This window comes from Bos javanicus, chromosome 11 (genome assembly GCF_032452875.1).
Source record: "Bos javanicus breed banteng chromosome 11, ARS-OSU_banteng_1.0, whole genome shotgun sequence".
Taxonomy (NCBI): domain Eukaryota; kingdom Metazoa; phylum Chordata; class Mammalia; order Artiodactyla; family Bovidae; genus Bos; species Bos javanicus.
The window spans coordinates 71,889,120-71,906,843 of NC_083878.1; the positions used below are offsets into that span (position 1 = coordinate 71,889,120).

The 17,724-nt window shown below is 40.0% G+C and overlaps 1 protein-coding gene across 5 annotated transcripts in view; it reads right to left on the reverse strand.

Annotated features, from left to right (window-relative positions):
* SLC4A1AP (solute carrier family 4 member 1 adaptor protein) overlaps positions 1–17,645 on the reverse strand; it is a 75,341-nt gene extending 57,696 nt beyond the window's left edge. For 4 of the 5 annotated variants that reach the window (XM_061431253.1, XM_061431250.1, XM_061431251.1 and 1 more), the window contains exons 1-9: positions 16,781–17,645; positions 16,384–16,579; positions 15,144–15,266; positions 14,236–14,296; positions 13,768–13,907; positions 5,934–6,094; positions 4,408–4,477; positions 3,846–4,032; positions 391–502 (exon numbers count right to left, since the gene is read on the reverse strand). In XM_061431253.1, the coding sequence (XP_061287237.1) occupies positions 391–502; positions 3,846–4,032; positions 4,408–4,477; positions 5,934–6,094; positions 13,768–13,907; positions 14,236–14,296; positions 15,144–15,266; positions 16,384–16,579; positions 16,781–17,440 (1,710 nt within the window). In that variant the 5' untranslated portion in view covers positions 17,441–17,645. The remainder of the gene's footprint in view (positions 1–390; positions 503–3,845; positions 4,033–4,407; positions 4,478–5,933; positions 6,095–13,767; positions 13,908–14,235; positions 14,297–15,143; positions 15,267–16,383; positions 16,580–16,780) is intronic. The other variant, XM_061431254.1, reaches the window with a different exon arrangement.
* Positions 17,646–17,724: the final 79 nt, after the last annotated feature.

A 17,724-nucleotide genomic window follows, 5' to 3' on the forward strand; every position in this document is an offset into this window, starting at 1 on the left:
GTTCACAAATTAATAAACTGGTATTCTAATTCACAAATCGGTTACATGCAAATTGGCATGAATCAATTCATCAATTCTTTTTTCTTTTCAGCTGGGCAGCATGTAGGATATTAGATCCCAACCAGGGATTGAACCCACACCCCCTGCATTGGAAGCACAGAGTCTTAACCACTGGACCACCAGGGAAGTCCCGATTCATCAATTCTTGATAACCCTAGGCTGAAGAGAAAAATCCAAGAACCATATCCTGGAAAAGATGTAATCGTACCAAGTCCACAGCCTCTTTTCACATTACTGTGCAATGAGTCATTGAGTTTTGAAAAGAAAAGAGAAAAATTCACTCAGGATAACTCAAGAGCTAAAAGTTTAAGACCTTGACCTACAACTTACCCCTACTGTTCCCGTTTTTAATTTGAATTTGCTTCCTCCTTTCATGGCACCAAAGAGAGGCAATGTGAGCTTTTTAGCTTTGTTTTCTCCATCTGTAGCCTGACTTTCAATTCTAGGAAGAAAAAATAATTTTATATATATATGTATATCAGATCAGATCAGTCGCTCAGTCGTGTCCGACTCTTTGCAACACCATGAATCGCAGCACGCCAGGCCTCCCTGTCCATCACCAACTCCCGGAGTTCACTCAGATTCACGTCCATCGAGTCAGTGATGCCATCCAGCCATCTCATCCTCTGTGAGGCTAAGGTTTTATCTAAAAATACCATGAGAAAGAAACTTTTGGCAAAACAAAACTTTCCATAAAGTAAACACTTACGCATACACCAATGAAGAGGGATTCAGGCCAGCAGACTTTGAATGGACAACACTGACACAGAGCTATTAAGGGTCAGATGAAGCTGCTACCACAGTCTAGTAATTTACAAGGTGCTTAATTTACAACATGCTATCTGACTTCACATTCATAAAATGATACATACAGTACACAGGTCAGTGGCAAAGGACACTGACCTGGGTACTGCCTGTATATTACTTATTCATAACATGCCAGTACACATAGACATGATCCATTCCAACTAAGTAGCAGGAGATGGATCCATGGTGTAAAGCCCTATTTTCTACCAACCTCTGAAAAGGACTCAATACCTTACTTACCTGGAGGCCACACTTATCATAACCACACACAACAGCTCTGAGCACAGAAGTTAAAAAAAAAAAAAAAAGTATGTGTATAGGGGGTGGGAGGCAGGATATCCTGACAAAGAATTAATGATAGACCCCACAGCTGGTGAGCTGTCAATGTTCTCACTGGCTGAATATAGTTTTAAAAGCTAAGCACCTGAGGGTAAAGCTAAGGAAGAGCAAAAAGAAGAGACTGTAAAAATTAGAAAAGATGCAAAGAAAAAAAGAACAAAGCAAAACAAAAAGGACAGCAGTTGAGCTGACAAGACACTCAGAGAGTAGGCATAAGTGACAGGGACAAGATAGCACGAGGAGACAGAAGGAAGAAAGCCCTATGCTTTCTCTGCATGACAAGAGGACAACCCTGCATTCTGGAACATAAGGACAGCACTGGCACTCTGATTCACAGGGACCCATACAAGAAACTGATTACTCTGCTCAACTGAAGCCCCAGTTCCAATCCTGCCTTCTTTTACCTAGTCTTCCCCGCTCAGAGGTGCTCTCCCCCTTTCTCTACTGAGACAGACCCATTGCATTGATAAGGCCACCGGAGGAAATCCTGCCTGCCTGCCCTTAAAGATGCTTTGTCAAACATCCCTCATATCCCCTCCCCACAAGCGTCAGGAAGCACAGGAAAGCAAAGGCAAGAGCAACACAGATATTTCTCAGCTCCATTAAATAGCCTGGCTGGCCTGGAGGACACGCAAAGACTCCCAAAGGAGATGAAAAGTAGAAGATGGGATCACAATCAAGAGTTGCTGTGGGTGGAGGAGGAATGGAATTAGGTAGGAAGTTTAGAAGTTCAACACTCAAGTGAGAAGAGGAAGGAGAAGATACACAGCATCTGAAGGCCAGATGCTTTCTAAAGCAGTTTTTTCTTACTTTACTTTCTAAAGTAAGAAAAGGAGGAGAAACTGAAGACACATAGACAGCAGGAGGGGAGGTTCTGGAGGAAGCTGATGTTTGTCTTCTAGCTTGGACTACTTCGCAGATTAAAGGATTACAGAATTGGAATTGAAACTCACTGTTAATTTGTTTGCTCTGGACTATGGTTCCTGAGTTTTTACCTTTGCTCCACAAAAACAATTCCACAAATAGCTGCTAAGTATATCAGTGACAGTAAAAATTATGACAAGATGACAATACATATATGCCAGCACATTGTTAAGTGCTTTTCAGTTAATCTTTGCAACATCATTTCTTCTAATTTACAGAAGAGGAAAGTAAAGATCAAAGAAGTTATACAACTTGCTTTAAAATTCCCAAAAAGTATATTGTAAAGCAATTATCCTCCAAATAAAAATGAATTTAAAAAAAAGAATATTTATGTACAATTTATGACCGACTGTCAAGCTAAACTACTGACAGACTCCAAATCTACTTTATAAACAAAATGATACTTTATATATATTAAAAAAAAATTCCCAAAAAGTAATTGACAGAGTTGAGAATGAAACCTAGGAAGTCTAACTCTAGTGCTAATCTACCATCTATCAATAACATAATTCAAATATCATTTGTGTCCAATAATTCCCCTGAAACCAAAGTTAACGATAAAATCAACTTCAGGAGACTGTGCTTTTTCCCCACCTTTAAAGGAACAGATTCCACTTTTAAAAAGTATTTAAATATACTAAAGAGTTATCAATTTGTTCTTGAGAATGACAGATACAGGCATTAAAATGACAATCTGTACTCATATCTTTTCATCTGTGGTTTTAAAATCATAGATAAGAATGGTAATACATTGTAGTGTTTGTATTTCTCTTATTATAAGTATAGTAATTGTATTTCTCTTTTTATATAGTTAAGAGTTATTTGTATTTCTTTTTCAGTGGACTTTCAGTTGATACCCTTTGCCCATTTGTCTCTTTGGTGGATAGCTCCTTATATATTAGGGAAATTAGCCTTTTGTGCATGTTGTTTTTTAAAGAAGTTTCAGTTCAGTTCAGTCACTCAGTTGTGTCCATCTCTTTGCGACCCCATGAACTGAAGCACGCCAGACCTCCCTGTCCATCACCAACTGCTGGAGTCTACCCAAACCCATGTCCATTGAGTCGGTGATGCCATCCAACCATCTCATCCTCTGTCGTCCCCTTCTCCTCCTGCCCTCAATCTTTCCCAGCATCAGGGTCTTTTCAAATGAGTCAGCTCTTCGCATCAGGTGGCCAAAGTATTGGAGTTTCAGCTTCAACATCAGTCCTTCCAATGAACACCCAGGACTGATCTCCTTTAGGATGGACTGGTTGGATCTCCTTGCAGTCCAAGGGACTCTCAAGAGTCTTCGCCAACAACACAGTTCAAAAGCATCAATTATTCGGTGCTCAGCTTTCTTTATAGTCCAACTCTCACATCCATACATGACCACTGGAAAAACCATAGCCTTGACTAGACGGACCTTTGTTGGCAAAGTAACGTCTCTGCTTTTTAAAGAAGTTTACTCTGCACTAAAAGATTAAGTAAAAATTTAGAGCCCTCCAATGAAACTGGAATCAATATAGTTTTCTTTAAAAATCTTGTAGCAGTTTATATTTCACAAATAAAATGTTTTTTTACCCATTTCAAAACCACTGCCTTTTGTGCTTTAAAGAGTTTCTTATAATCTATTTCTAGTCCAAAGTGATTAGCTATGAAACAAAGATATAATTCAGAATGGTATCTATGTAATACATGCTTATTTAAAATTTCAAGTATAACCAAGACTTACTTACTTTTTTAGTTCTGGAATCTCTGCTGGCTTTACAATCTTTATCAACCCTTTAAGTCTCTGCTGTTCTTTTCTCAGTTCAAAAGTTCTCAAGTGAAGTTTCTTCCGGGACACACCATCTAATGCACTCCCTGACTTCATTTCTGACATGAACGCATCTAAAGAGTCCTGAGACGGAGACTCTGACAGAGCTGTCCAAGAAAGGGATAATACGTGTTCAGAAAGACGGCTGAAAATATTTTAAAATTCGGCCCAAGTTTCCATAGAAAAGTCACTAACTTGAAGCTGGACAGAAGATGATATTGATATTAGGAATAAGGAAACTGGTTGTACCAGATCTTAGAAAGTCACTTTGCCTCAATGGGCTTCATTCTCCTCATCTATTAAATAAAAAGGCTGAAACAAATACTTTATAATATTCTTTGTAGTTCTAAAATTCTATGTTGCTCCTTAGAAAGGCTCCATATCTATTATATCTTACTAACCAATACAGCTTTAGTACCTAGCAAAGTGCACTACACACAGTAGACACTCAATAAACATTTTTTAATGAGTCACTCCCTTACCTTTGCTGGAGGCTTTCAGTCTCTCAGAAATTTCAGAGAGTTCCTTTTCAGCATCATTTAACTTCGCAACCTATAACACCAAATTAACAGGGTTAGCATGTTTTGTATCTTTCAAAATACGGTAGCTTTCCTTTTCTTCTTCCTCTTATTTTCATTATTGTGACAAGTTTTAAGAGGATTAATTCAGAAGTGCATTTAAATCTGCTCCTCATGGAGTTAACATTTTTCATTTATTTAATTCTAATTGAAGTGATTTCTGAATTAAAGAACCAAGAATTAAATAGAAGCAATATACAAAACACAGACTTTATTTTATTCAAAAGAACCCAAAGCATGTTTTCACTGATGAATCAAAAAGCTAGACATTGAGTAATGTTTTAAACTCTGAATACTAATTAATATGGTGAAAATGCAGGCCATCTTATGATAATTTCATGAAGGACACATTGTTTAAAACTATACGCACACCTCATTTTATGAAGCTTCACTTTACTTGCAACTTGCAGATATTGTAAATTAGAGATTTGTCACAACTCTGCATTGATAGAACAATGGTTAGCATTTTTTAGCAATAAAGTATTTTTAAAATATATACTATTTTTTTTAGAGATACTACTACTATACACTTAAGAGACTACGGTACAGTGTGAATATACCTTTTATATGCACCAGGAAACCAAAAAATTCATGTGATTCATATTATTACAATATTCATTTTATTGCAGTGGTCTGGAATTGAACCCACAATGTCTTTGAGGTACGCCTGTATTACCAGAACTATACTCCTCAGAAATTCCTTTCACAATTCTTGACTACCAAAAGCCAAGGTCAATTGCACCTCAGAATGTCACAATTTGGAACTTTTTCCTTTTCTTTTTCCAAAGATCATATCCAAAGATATGGTAAGATAATATCCAAAGAATGCTCATTAATGGATCATTGAACTGTGGTGTTGGAGAAGACTCTTGAGAGTCCCTTGGACTGCAAGGAGATCCAACCAGTCCATTCTGAAGGAGATCAGTCCTGGGTGTTCTTTGGAAGGAATGATGCTAAAGCTGAAACTCCAGTACTTTGGCCACCTCACGCAAAGACTTGACTCATTGGAAAAGACTCTGATTCTGTGAGGGATTGGGGGCAGGAGGAAAAGGGGACGACAGAGGATGAGATGGCTGGATGGCATCACTGACTCGATGGACGTGAGTCTGAGCGAACTCCGGGAGTTGGTGATGGACAGGGAGGCCTGGCGTGCTGCGATTCATGGGGTTGCAAAGAGTTGGACACGACTGAGCGACTGAACTGAACTTAACTGAACCCACCTAGAGGTAGATACAGTTTCTAGCAACAAGCCAAACTTTTCTCCAACTTGGATAAGACTAAATGGTTGTTTATTACCATCAAACTTACAGATCACAAAAATAATACTTCACTACCAGATTTCAATGCTAGTGCTTTAAAAATTAAAAAACAAACATAAATAATACACTATTTATAATACTACCACAGCTACTTCTATAACTAAAACTTGCCAGTGATTCGAAGGTCTCTGGCTTCTCATCAACCTTCCCAGCCTTCTTCATTCGATTCAGACGCTTCTTTTCAACCAGGCCAGTCCGATCAAGAAATGTGTCATCATCACTGTCATAAAAGTCTTCATCTTCCCAGTTCTTGGCTTTCCTTTTCCGAGATACTAGAGGTAGATAAAATAAACAATAAAATTTAAAAAATAAAATAAAAAGAAAGAAGGCAAGTAGGCAAGCAGCTTAAAATGCCACCACCAATTATTAAAAGAGAGGACTCAACAAGCTGCCAAAATACATATAAAAACAAAGGGCAGTATTCATGCTCAGAAAATCCCATGGACAGAGAAGCCTAGAGGGCTACAGTCCATGGGGGTCTCAAAAAATCCAACAAGACTTAGCGACTAAATGAGAAAACCTTGGAGACATTATCAAAGATGAGATGAACCAGACACAAAAGGGCACATATTGCATGATTCCACTTACACGAGGTACCTAAACTAGTCAAATTCATAAAGGCAAAGAGCAACACTGGTTACTAGGTGCTGGAGGGAGGAAGAATAGGAAGTTACTATTTAATGGGTACAAGGTTTCAGTATGAGATGAAGAAAAAGTTCTGCGATGGATAGTAGTGATGGTTATACAACATGAATGCATTTAATGCTACTGAACTGTATACATAAAAATGCCTACAAAGGTAAATTTTATGATATGTATGTTTTACCACAATAAAAAAGTTAAACAAAGGAAGAGCTAATTTATTTAATGAGCAAAAGCTTTCAAAAATCAATTAGTGAAAAAGGAAAAAAATAAATGAGGAAAGGGCCAATAATCCAAAAGAAAATCTTAAAGATAATCAAAGTAGTTCACAGAAAAGAAATACAAATGGCCAACAAACATTTAAAAAGATGTCAAACTTTTTTTTAACAATTAAAAACACCAACTAAAATAATGAGATACCATTTCATATATATTAGACTCAAAGTGAAAGTCACTCAGTCCTGTCCAACTCTTCACGACCCCATGGAATTCTCCAGGCCACAACACTGGAGTGGGTAGCCTTTCCCTTCTCCAGGGGATCTTCCCAATCCAGGGACTGAACCCAGATCTCCCACATTGCAGGCAGATTCTTTACCAGCTGAGCTACAAGGGAAGCATATATTAGACTGGAAAGAACATAAAAAGATTAATAATGTCTAAGGAAATGGCAACCCGCTCCAGTATTCCTGCCTGGAGAATACCATGGACAGAGGAGCCTGGTGGGCTACAGTCCATGGGGTCGCAAATAGTCAAACACAACTGAGCAACTAACACTTTCACTTTCACTTGGTAAGGATATGGGGAAACACACTCTCAAACAGTTGGTGGGAAAGCACACTGACACAATGTTTTTGATGGTCAATCTTACAACATCCATCAACATCAAAGATGCAATTAATTCAGCAATTCTATTTGTAAGGAGAAGGACATGGCAACCCACTCCAGTACTCTTGCCTGGAAAATCCCATGGACGGAGGGGCCTAGTAGGCTACAGTCCATGGGGTCACGAAGAGTCGGACACGACTGAGCGACTTCACTTTCATTTTTCGCTTTCACTTTTCACTTTCATGAATTGGAGCAGGAAATGGCAACCCACTCCAGTATTCTTGCCTGGAGAATCCCAGGGACAGAGGAGCCTGGTGGGCTGCCGTCTATGGGGTCACACAGAATCCAACCCGAATGAAGTGACTTAGCAGCAGCATACCATATTTACCAATGCAACACTGTAACAATGAAAATCTAGAAAGTCCATCAGCAGGGGACTATGGTAGCCATTATGTTTCTATCTATCCTATATCATTTAACTCCCCTGGGTGTGGTAAAAGTACCCTCTTTCTTTAGAAAATTTTTCTCCCATTCCACCTAGATTAGGTATAGTCATGTGACCACAGCCAGATTCATGAGAATCTTTCCCCCAGAGTTATATTTAGATATAGGAGAAAAAGAGGCTCTCTTTCCAATGAGGTTATTACAGACAGAAGATACAAATCCAGGGCTGTAAGCATCCAGCTTTTCCATATGGGGTTAGAATCTCTCTGCAAAATAAAACCATGCACTCATGAGACAGACATACATATACACATATACAGGTTGCATATGTCCTCAGAATACCGAGTTCTGGTTTCACAGCACTAAGTTTTGCTTCCAGAACTTGCAGTCCTGGTTCATGCAGTTCTTTCTTCAATCCTGTGAGTTACTCTTTCTAGCTTCTGCAGCCAATAACCTTTTCCCCATATGAGTTTTCATTAGGTTTCTATTATTTGCAAACAAAACAGTCCTTATTAATAATAAACCTGGTAATTTCCAAGTTGAGATGGTATACTGAACACACATATCTAATTTCATTCTCTCCCCACACTCCACTGAGACCGCAGCAAAGACATCTTTTTTTTAAAGACACTAATCTACCACCTGACCTGCCTCTTGAGAAATCTGTATGCAGGTCAGGAAGCAACAGTTAGAACTGGACATAGAACAACAGACTGGTTCCAAATAGGAAAAGGAGTACGTCAAGGCTGTATATTGTCACCCTGCTTATTTAACTTCTATGCAGAGTACATCATGAGAAACGCTGGACTGGAAGAAACACAAGCTGGAATCAAGATTGCCGGGAGAAATATCAATAACCTCAGATATGAAGATGATGCCACCCCTATGGCAGAAAGTGAAGAGGAACTAAAAAGCCTCTTGATGAAAGTGAAAGTGAAGAGTGAAAAAGTTGGCTTAAAACTCAACATTCAGAAAATGAAGATCATGGCATCCAGTCCCATCACTTCATGGCAAATAGATGGGGAAACAGTGGGAACAATGTCAGATTTTATTTTTTTGGGCTCCAAAATCACTGCAGATGGTGACTGCAGCCATGAAATTAAAAGACGCTTACTCCTTGGAAGGAAAGTTATGACCAACCTAGATAGCATATTCAAAAGCAGAGACATTACTTTGCCAACAAAGGTCCGTCTAGTCAGTTCAGTCACTCAGTTGTGTCCGACTCTTTGCGACCCCATGAATCGCAGCACGCCAGGCCTCCCTGTCCATCACCAACTCCCAGAGTTCACCCAGACTCACGTCCATCGAGTCAGTGATGCCATCCAGCCATCTCATCCTCTGTCGTCCCCTTCTCCTCCTGCCCCCAATCCCTCCCAGCATCAGAGTCTTTTCCAATGAGTCAACTCTTCGCATGAGGTAACCAAAATACTGGAGTTTCAGCTTTAGCATCATTCCTACCAAAAAAATCCCAGGGCTGATCTCCTTCAACCAGATCCAACCAGATCTGATTGGTTCTGATCCAACCAGAATGGACTGGTTGGATCTCCTTGCAGTCCAAGGGACTCTCAAGAGTCTTCTCCAACACCACAGTTCAAAAGCATCAATTCTTCGGCGCTCAGCTTTCTTCACAGTCCAACTCTCACATCCATACATGACCACAGGAAAAACCACAGCCTTGACTAGAGGAACCTTTGTTGGCAAAGTAGTATCTCTGCTTTTGAATATGCTATCTAGGTTGGTCATAACTTTCCTTCCAAGGAATAAGCGTTTTTTAATTTCATGGCAGCAGTCACCATCTGCTGTGACTTTGGAGCCCAAAAAAATAAAGTCTGACACTGTTTCCACTGTTTCCCCATCTATTTCCCATGATGTGATGAGACCGGATGCCATGATCTTCGTTTTCTGAATATTGAGCTTTAAGCCAACTTTTTCACTCTCCACTTTCACTTTGATCAAGAGGCTTTTTAGTTCCTCTTCACTTTCTGCCATAAGGGTGGCGTCATCTGCATATCTGAGGTTATTGATATTTCTCCCGGCAATCTTGATTCCAGCTTGTGCTTCTTCCAGTCCAGCGTTTCTCATGATGTACTCTGCATAGAAGTTAAATAAGCAGGGTGATAATATACAGCCTTGACGTACTCCTTTTCCTATTTGGAACCAGTCTGTTGTTCCATGTCCAGTTCTAACTGTTGCTTCCTGACCTGCAAACAGATTTCTCAAGAGGCAGATCAGGTGGTCTGGTAGTCCCATCTCTTTCAGAATTTTCCACAGTTTATTGTGATCCACACAGTCAAAGGCTTTGGCATAGTCAATAAAGCAGAAATACTGGAACTCTCTTGCTTTTTCCATGATCCAGTGGATGTTGGCAATTTGATCTCTGGTTCCTCTGCCTTTTCTAAAACCAGCTTGAACATCTGGAAGTTCACGGTTCACATATTGCTGAAGCCTGGCTTGGAGAATATTGAGCATTACTTTACTAGCGTGTGAGATGAGTGCAACCGTGCGGTAGTTTGAGCATTCTTTGGCATTGCCTTTCTTTGGGATTGGAATGAAAACTGACCTTTTCCAGTCCTGTGGCCACTGCTGAGTTTTCCAAATCTCCTGTGGTCATGTATGGATGTGAGAGTTGGACTGTGAAGAAGGCTGAGCACCGAAGAATTGATGCCTTTTAACTGTGGTGTTGGAGAAGACTCTTGAGAGTCCCTTGGACTGCAAGGAGATCCAACCAGTCCATTCTGAAGGAGATCAGCCCTGGGATTTCTTTGGAAGGAATGATACTAAAGCTGAAACTCCAGTACTTTGGCCACCTCATGCGGAGAGCTGACTCATTGGAAAGGACTTTGATGCTGGGAGGGATTGGGGGCAGGAGGAGAAGGGGACGACAGAGGATGAGATGGCTGGATGGCATCACTGACTCGATGGACGTGAGTCTGGGCGAACTCCGGGAGTTGGTGATGGACAGGGAGGCCTGGCGTGCTTCGATTCATGGGGTCACAAGGAGTCAGACATGACTGAGCAACTGAACTGAACTGAATCTACAAAGACAGGAAGAATAGGAATGGGGACAGCACCACCACATTTTTGGAAATTAGAAAGCAGACAGATGAGTGGAAACTAACTTAGCAAAACTGAAAAAAAAAAAAAAAAAAGAATCCTAACCCAACAGGGGGGAAAAAACAGAACCAATCTGATCATACTACAGAATCCTCAAAAGGTCTAGAACTGGGGCTAGATAGCAATGACAAAATAAAGAGGCCTGAGTAAAAGCTGATGGAGAAACAGATCATCTATCCCAGCTACTCACATCCTTCCCACCCCCAGGAAAAACCCCGAGTTTAAGATAGAAAGTCTTTGAACTATGGATTGACTAGTACAATTGAGGGCATGGGTACTATGTTCAAAAACTAGCACTGTCCTGAAAATGGCTAAATGTTGAGAACATGCTCAGCCATCTCTACCACATAGGTCCAGGAATGCTGGCAGCCAGTCCTCTCTCTTCAGGCAGGAGACCGAGGAGTACTCTTTGGAGAATCTTGCCCGCAGAAAAATGAAAATCTACAGATACTTACATCAGGAGTTCCCCTGCAAAATGCCCACCCACATCCTTCTATAGTGTTGCTCAAACTTAAATAGCCCCATCTATATATTCCAAGCTGCTCATCACCTTTTTGTCCCTAAGTAGTTTTTACAACTAAGAACTACATGACACCTGAGAAAAACCTCTACCATGCAGGATAGACATCAAATAAACAGAAAAAACAACCTGGAGAAAAGAGATCAGCAGACCAATGACACATTAATAATCCATGAGCAACAATGGCATATTATGTTTTAAAAATGAATATCCAAAGAACAAAATGAGCTGTGGAAATTGAAATCTTGATAGCAAAATACAGAAAGAAAGTTGTAGAAATATCCCAGAAAGAACAAAAGAGACACAGAAACAGGACAGAGAAGGGAAAAAAGAAACACAGACAACCAGCCCAAGAGGTTCAATATCTTACAAACAAACTTCCAAAGAACAGAAAGATAAAATGAGGGAATGGCACAATTCCCAAAATGTTCCTGAACTGTCCAGATTTCCAGATCAAACAGAGCCAACAAGTACCCAGGGAAATGGATAAAAATAAACCCAGAGAAAGGTACATCATAGTTAAGTTTCAGAACTTTAAGAACAAAGGGAAACTCTTACAAACTTCTAGTGAGAGGAGGGGAAAAAAGATAACATATGATAGATCAGTAACCTGAATAGTTTAGGACTTCAATAGCAGTGCTGGATGTCATATAAGAGCAATGCCCTCAAAGTTGTGAAGGAAAATTACTTCCAAATGAGAGTTCTATTCCTAAACTATTAACCAAAAGTAAAGCCAGAATAATTTTACATTCAGAGTGGAGAGTTTAATAAAGCTGACTTGCTACCTATCCTTTCTTAGGAATCTACCAGAGGATGTCCACCAAAACAGTACAGCAAGAAAAATGAAAGACGTGAACTCCACTGAAGATTATTACCATCCATGCCCTTATTGTTGGTACCAGCTTCCTAACCTGCCAAAACTACAGAAAGATGTGTTCCACTAAACAAACGACTAAACCAAGAAATATGAGTATCATGAAACAGAAAATCCAACCCTAGAGAAAAAGAAAGGAAATCTCTAGGAAGATAGCAAATGAAGCCCTAGATTACTGTTCTGCAGCAGGCATCCTTAAAAGAAGAGTGTTCTTCAGGAGAAATGTCTCCCAAAAAATCAGATAAATTACTGATAAATTACTTAACCTAATTGACCATATGGAAAAACACACTAGAAGGTTATTGATATGTGCGGGAAGAATGAGAAAGAGGTACCAAAAAAATCAAACACACTACACACAACACAATTATTAACTCAAAACTGCTCAGCTGTAATTAATATTTGCATAAACAAAACCTTATAAACATTAAATACTTGTTAATGTTTACATGACTAAAAATAGTCACGTTTACATGACTAAAAATATAATAGCATGCTCATGCTTTTTATAAATATGAAAATTTTTAAACTTTTTTTTATTGAAGTATAGCTGATTTATAACACTGCATTACTTTTAGGTATACAGCATAGTAATTAATTTTTGTTTTGCAGGTTATAGTCCCTTACAGGTTATTACAAGATATTGCATTAGACATATGGATATATTTAAATGCCAGAAGAAATAACTGAAAGAGGTAAAGGTCTTCTACAGTCGAAGACGGTAGAGGGGCAAGACAAGAACAAGTATATTCTAAGACTTTGGTAGTTTTAAAGTATATGTAATTTACTTTGCAATAATAAAAAGTAACTTTGGAATAAAAAAAATAATTACACACCCAATTTTTAAAAAAATAAGGCAAATTTAATGCAATAATATAAAAATTACCAAAATAAGGTAAATAACGCAACAATATAAAAACTATCCATGATACATTCTTGTGTTAAAAAGTCACAAAAGGGGCTTCCCTGATGGTCCAGTGGTTAAGAATCCACCTTGTAATGCAGGGCACACTGGTTTGATCCCTGGTCCTGGAAGATCCCACATGCCATGGAGCAACTAAGCCCGTGTGCCACAGCTACTTAGCAGTCTACAGCCAGTGCTCCGCAAAAAAAAGGAGCCACTGTGATGAGACGCCCACACACTGTAACCAGAGAGTAGCCCCTACTCTCTGCAACTAGAGAAAGCCCGCGAAGAGCAACAAAGGCCCACTGCAGCCAAAAATAAATAAAACTTTTTTTAAGTCACAAAAGAATATAACTATAAATGCATTTGCTATGAGTGTTTGTATTTTGTTAAAGGTTCTAGTTCTGAACACATGTCTGTAGATAATGTCTGGGAGAATATAAATAAACAAAGGTTACCTTTGGTTAAAGACATAGAGAATGTTTTTCTTCTCACTTCATAGAATTCTGTACAATTTACATTTTTCCCCTAAAAAAAGGTTTTATTACTTTATGTGTTCAATCTTTCTTCCTTCTATCCATCTTTTTTTTTAAAAAGGGAAAAAGAGTCCCCACATACTCACCCGCCTCCTGCCGCAGCAATCCCAAAGTATCGAGGATTCGACAAGCTTCCAGTGAACACTGAATCATTGCTTCTTTTTTCTTTCCTGAGTGAATGGCCTCTGCCACTAGCTGTTTTCCAGTTGAATCATCCACAGGTAATCTGCATTGGTATGGGAGGGATTTAAGCACAGAACTAAGCTCCAATCTCATGAAAAACATTAATATTTTATGATAAGTCATATTTTTGAGATAGCTTTTTAATCTCTCAGTTCATTTTGTTCTATCTTGCCAAAGCTGAATTTCAATTCTTTTCCTTACACCTTTTACCCATCCCTCTATAACCCCAATGTGTTAATAACTATCAATCCCCAAATTCATGAATAGTCTCAAAAAGACTAAAATTGCCCTTTGGGTTGTTGTCTGTAACCATAAATTAAACTTGATATTAGCCACTTTCCAGAAATGGATGCTATGACAAAAGAACATACCTCACCCTGCAGAGCCAAGTGCTATGACCCTGTTCATCAAATTCATATTCTAATTCTTCTCCTGTGGGAGGAGGAAAGACAAAACAATTTTAATAGCATCTGAAAATTACCAGTTGATACAAAGGGAAAAGAGAGCAAAGGTTGAATAATAATACAAATGTCTCAAACCACATCGAACACTAAATTTCAAAGCATTTCACTTCCTATTCCTAGGTATTATTATCTGATAATAAAATTAGGATGAGCTTGAGACAGAGAACTGCAAACTCAAAACAATCGTGTCTCCACACACAGGTTTGTCCACTAAATAGAAGCTTTCACACTTGTAAGTTGTAGACTTGCTGTTAACTTGTCACAGTTGCTTAGTTTTTAGAAGTGTAACTATTAAGTGAAAAATGCAAACAGTTCATATGTATATATTTATACTCATACACACACATACATATAAGTGTTCTCTAAAAGCTTATCTACTGAAACAATTCTCTGCAGAAAAATTTTTTTTAATTATTATCTCAAAGGCTTTATTCCAGTTTTAATTATTTTTTTAATGGAAACAATCTTTAAATCACATAAAGTGGAAATCCATGTTAAGAATGACAAAAGATCAGGGGAATTAGAAACAAAGAAATTGTAACAAATTGGGTGCATCTCCCAACCACTCCTGTCCTGTATCTTCTGAGAAGGATGAGATGAGTTGGAAAAAAGTACTTCCTTTTTCCAAGATGTGTAAAAAGACCAACAGAAATTTTACAATTTCCAAAAGAAACCTGAAGCAACTGACCACACAGCCAAGAACTGAACAAGGAGGACAATAGATAAAATACAGCATTTCTAAGTACTTGAAGATCTAGAAAAGCACCCTCTTGTGGATACATTTTTACCAACAGGGTCAAAATCTATGTACATACCTTCTCGGTCAAAAAAACCTTGGAGAGCCTTTTTTGGATCCTTTATATAAAAAGCCTCCCTTTCTTGTTGAAACTCTAAGACAATGGGGTTCTCTTCAGCCTCATCCTCTACAGCATCTTCTCCTATAGGATACAGGAAAGAAAGCAAAGACAATCAGACATGAGACTATCTGACTGGCACTCACTATCCTTTTAGGCTGCACAAAGATAAGTTACCAATGATGAAAAGAAAGGTGGGGGTGGGGAAGAACAAGCACAAAACCATCCGTCTGAACATCTTTGGTTTTCTACATTGTGTGACAAGTTAAAACTTGTTTTCATGGCACCTTACTTTTGTTCTCCATCACTATATGTATTTTAAAAGCAAGACTGCCTACCACATTCTCTATGTAAAAAAAAGAAAAATCTAAACTCTTCAGTCCTGCATTCTCATTCTCTCACAGCCAGGACTTATACTTTGTCTTCAATATAATTTTCCATTACTTATCATGTCCACCAACAGACTGATTTCTTTTCACACTAAGTCTTTGAAACCCAGTGTGTGTTTTACCTTTACGGCACTTGTGAATTTGGACTGGCCACCCCATAAGTGCCCAGTGTGACTGATGATGACCACACTGGATAGTGCAGGTCTAGGTACTCAGGGGCTGCTCCCTTCTCTGAACCCTTACTCCAGCATACTAGTGGTTTCCAGCTTTTGTTTGGCATTTACCACAAGTAATTTCGTAAGATTTATCTGTCTTCCCCACAACACAGTTAAGGTCATCCAGCTTTTCAGACTCCACTCCTGAATACCTATCTGCCAAAATGTCTGGTGTTACAGAAAATTCAATTTATCCCTCTGATTAGGTATTTCACATTTCAGGGTGTTTACACAAAGTACAAAAAATTTGACAGAACTCCTATATTAGATAATATCCCGTTTTATTTGATTGAATGTAGTTTCACTCCCTCTAGCAATAATCAGTACTTAATGAAATAAATTTTAATTGTTAAACTATACACTAAAAGTTTTGAACAAGGGAGTGCACTGTAAAACACATGAAGACAAATCAATTAGGCCCATAATTCAGTTTTTTGGCATCATAAAAGTTAATAAATCTAAGTTTTGGTAACCTATGTGCAAACTGTATTTGCCCTATCTTTCTCAAAGAGTCATGAAAGCTGCATGATTTTTAAAAAGTAACTGTACCAATAGAAACGGATTTATTAACCTCTGGCAGCAGTTTCAATGCCTTACCCATTCCCCAGGTGCAGCCCATTTCATCGTCCTGACTACTAGTACTTCTCTTTCTGTCAGCGGTATCCATTTCCTCTTCTTCATCTGAGTCTTCTCCCAGCATCTTCTTTTCCAACATCATTTGTTGCTGCTTGCGCAGTTCCTTCAGTTGCGTTATTGTCAACTCGGATTCTGCCTCTCGATCCTCCTCTGGTCCCTGATGAATCAAGCGAAAGAATTCTTTTAGAGTTTAGGATAGCTGAAGTCACTTTCAGAAACAAGGCAATGCGTACAGACGTCTGGTGATGAGGAACGCACTTTCATAAAGGACAATCTCCTTTCTCAGGGAAAACTTAAGGAGCTCAGGAACGCACCCAGGTGGGCTCCAGAGATTTCAATTCTAGGGTTTTCTACTTACCTGAAGAAGAAAGAGCCGGGTGCTGCCTCCAAAGCGAAGAACATGTCCGACGTGGACCCGACAATAGGTGCGGGGTGGGATGCGGGTTTTGTTAAGAAAAGTGCCGTGGGTGCTTCCCAAATCGTAGAGATAGAAGCCAGGCCCGTGGCCGTCGCCTTCTGCATCGAGGCCGGACACCCTGTGCTGCAGTACGGCGTGGTAGCGAGACACCGAAGGATGCTCCAGGCACACGTCGCAGCTAGGGAGCCTCCCGAAAAGGCAGCAACTCAGTCCTTTCAAGTTCCGGGTGCCCAGGATGGTGCCGCCTTTTAGTGTCTCGAGGCTGTAGGGGGCCGTGGTGGGGCCGCCCCACGGCGGCTCTCGGTATGGGGGAGCCCGGGCCGGGCAGCCAGGGGAAGGAGCCGCCGTGTGGGGTCGCGGCTGCTCCTCCGCTGGACCCCTATTCTCCCCGCTGTCCGGCAGGGCCGGCGGGACATCCGGCTCCCCGGAATCAGAGTCCGGCAGCGCCGTGGACCTTTCCTTCACCTCCTCCGGGTTTGGAGGATTGTTGGCCGGAGCCTTACTCCGCGCCGCCGAGGGCATCGGCAGGGATGGCTTCTTGAAGTCGTCATCGAGTTCCGGCGAAGCCAGCGGCTCGGACTGAGAGGGACTATCAGCCATTCTCAATTAGGAGCAGCCTCAAAATCTGTCCCTGGGAAACCTCACCCTCTTCGGGTCTCTACATTCCTCTCCACGTCTCCCTCTCTCCAGCCTCCAGACGCTTCTCTAGCAGCGACAGTGGAGTTGATCCTTTACGACCCAGAGCTTTGTGAAGACGAGAGTTATCCCTGGAAGTTGTAGTAAGAGGAAAACAAGAAAAAGGCGGTCGGGGTGCTGTCAGAATGGGGACATCTTTAGAGGTTGCAACCGAGTCGTAATGACTTCCTGCAGCGGAGCCTGATTGA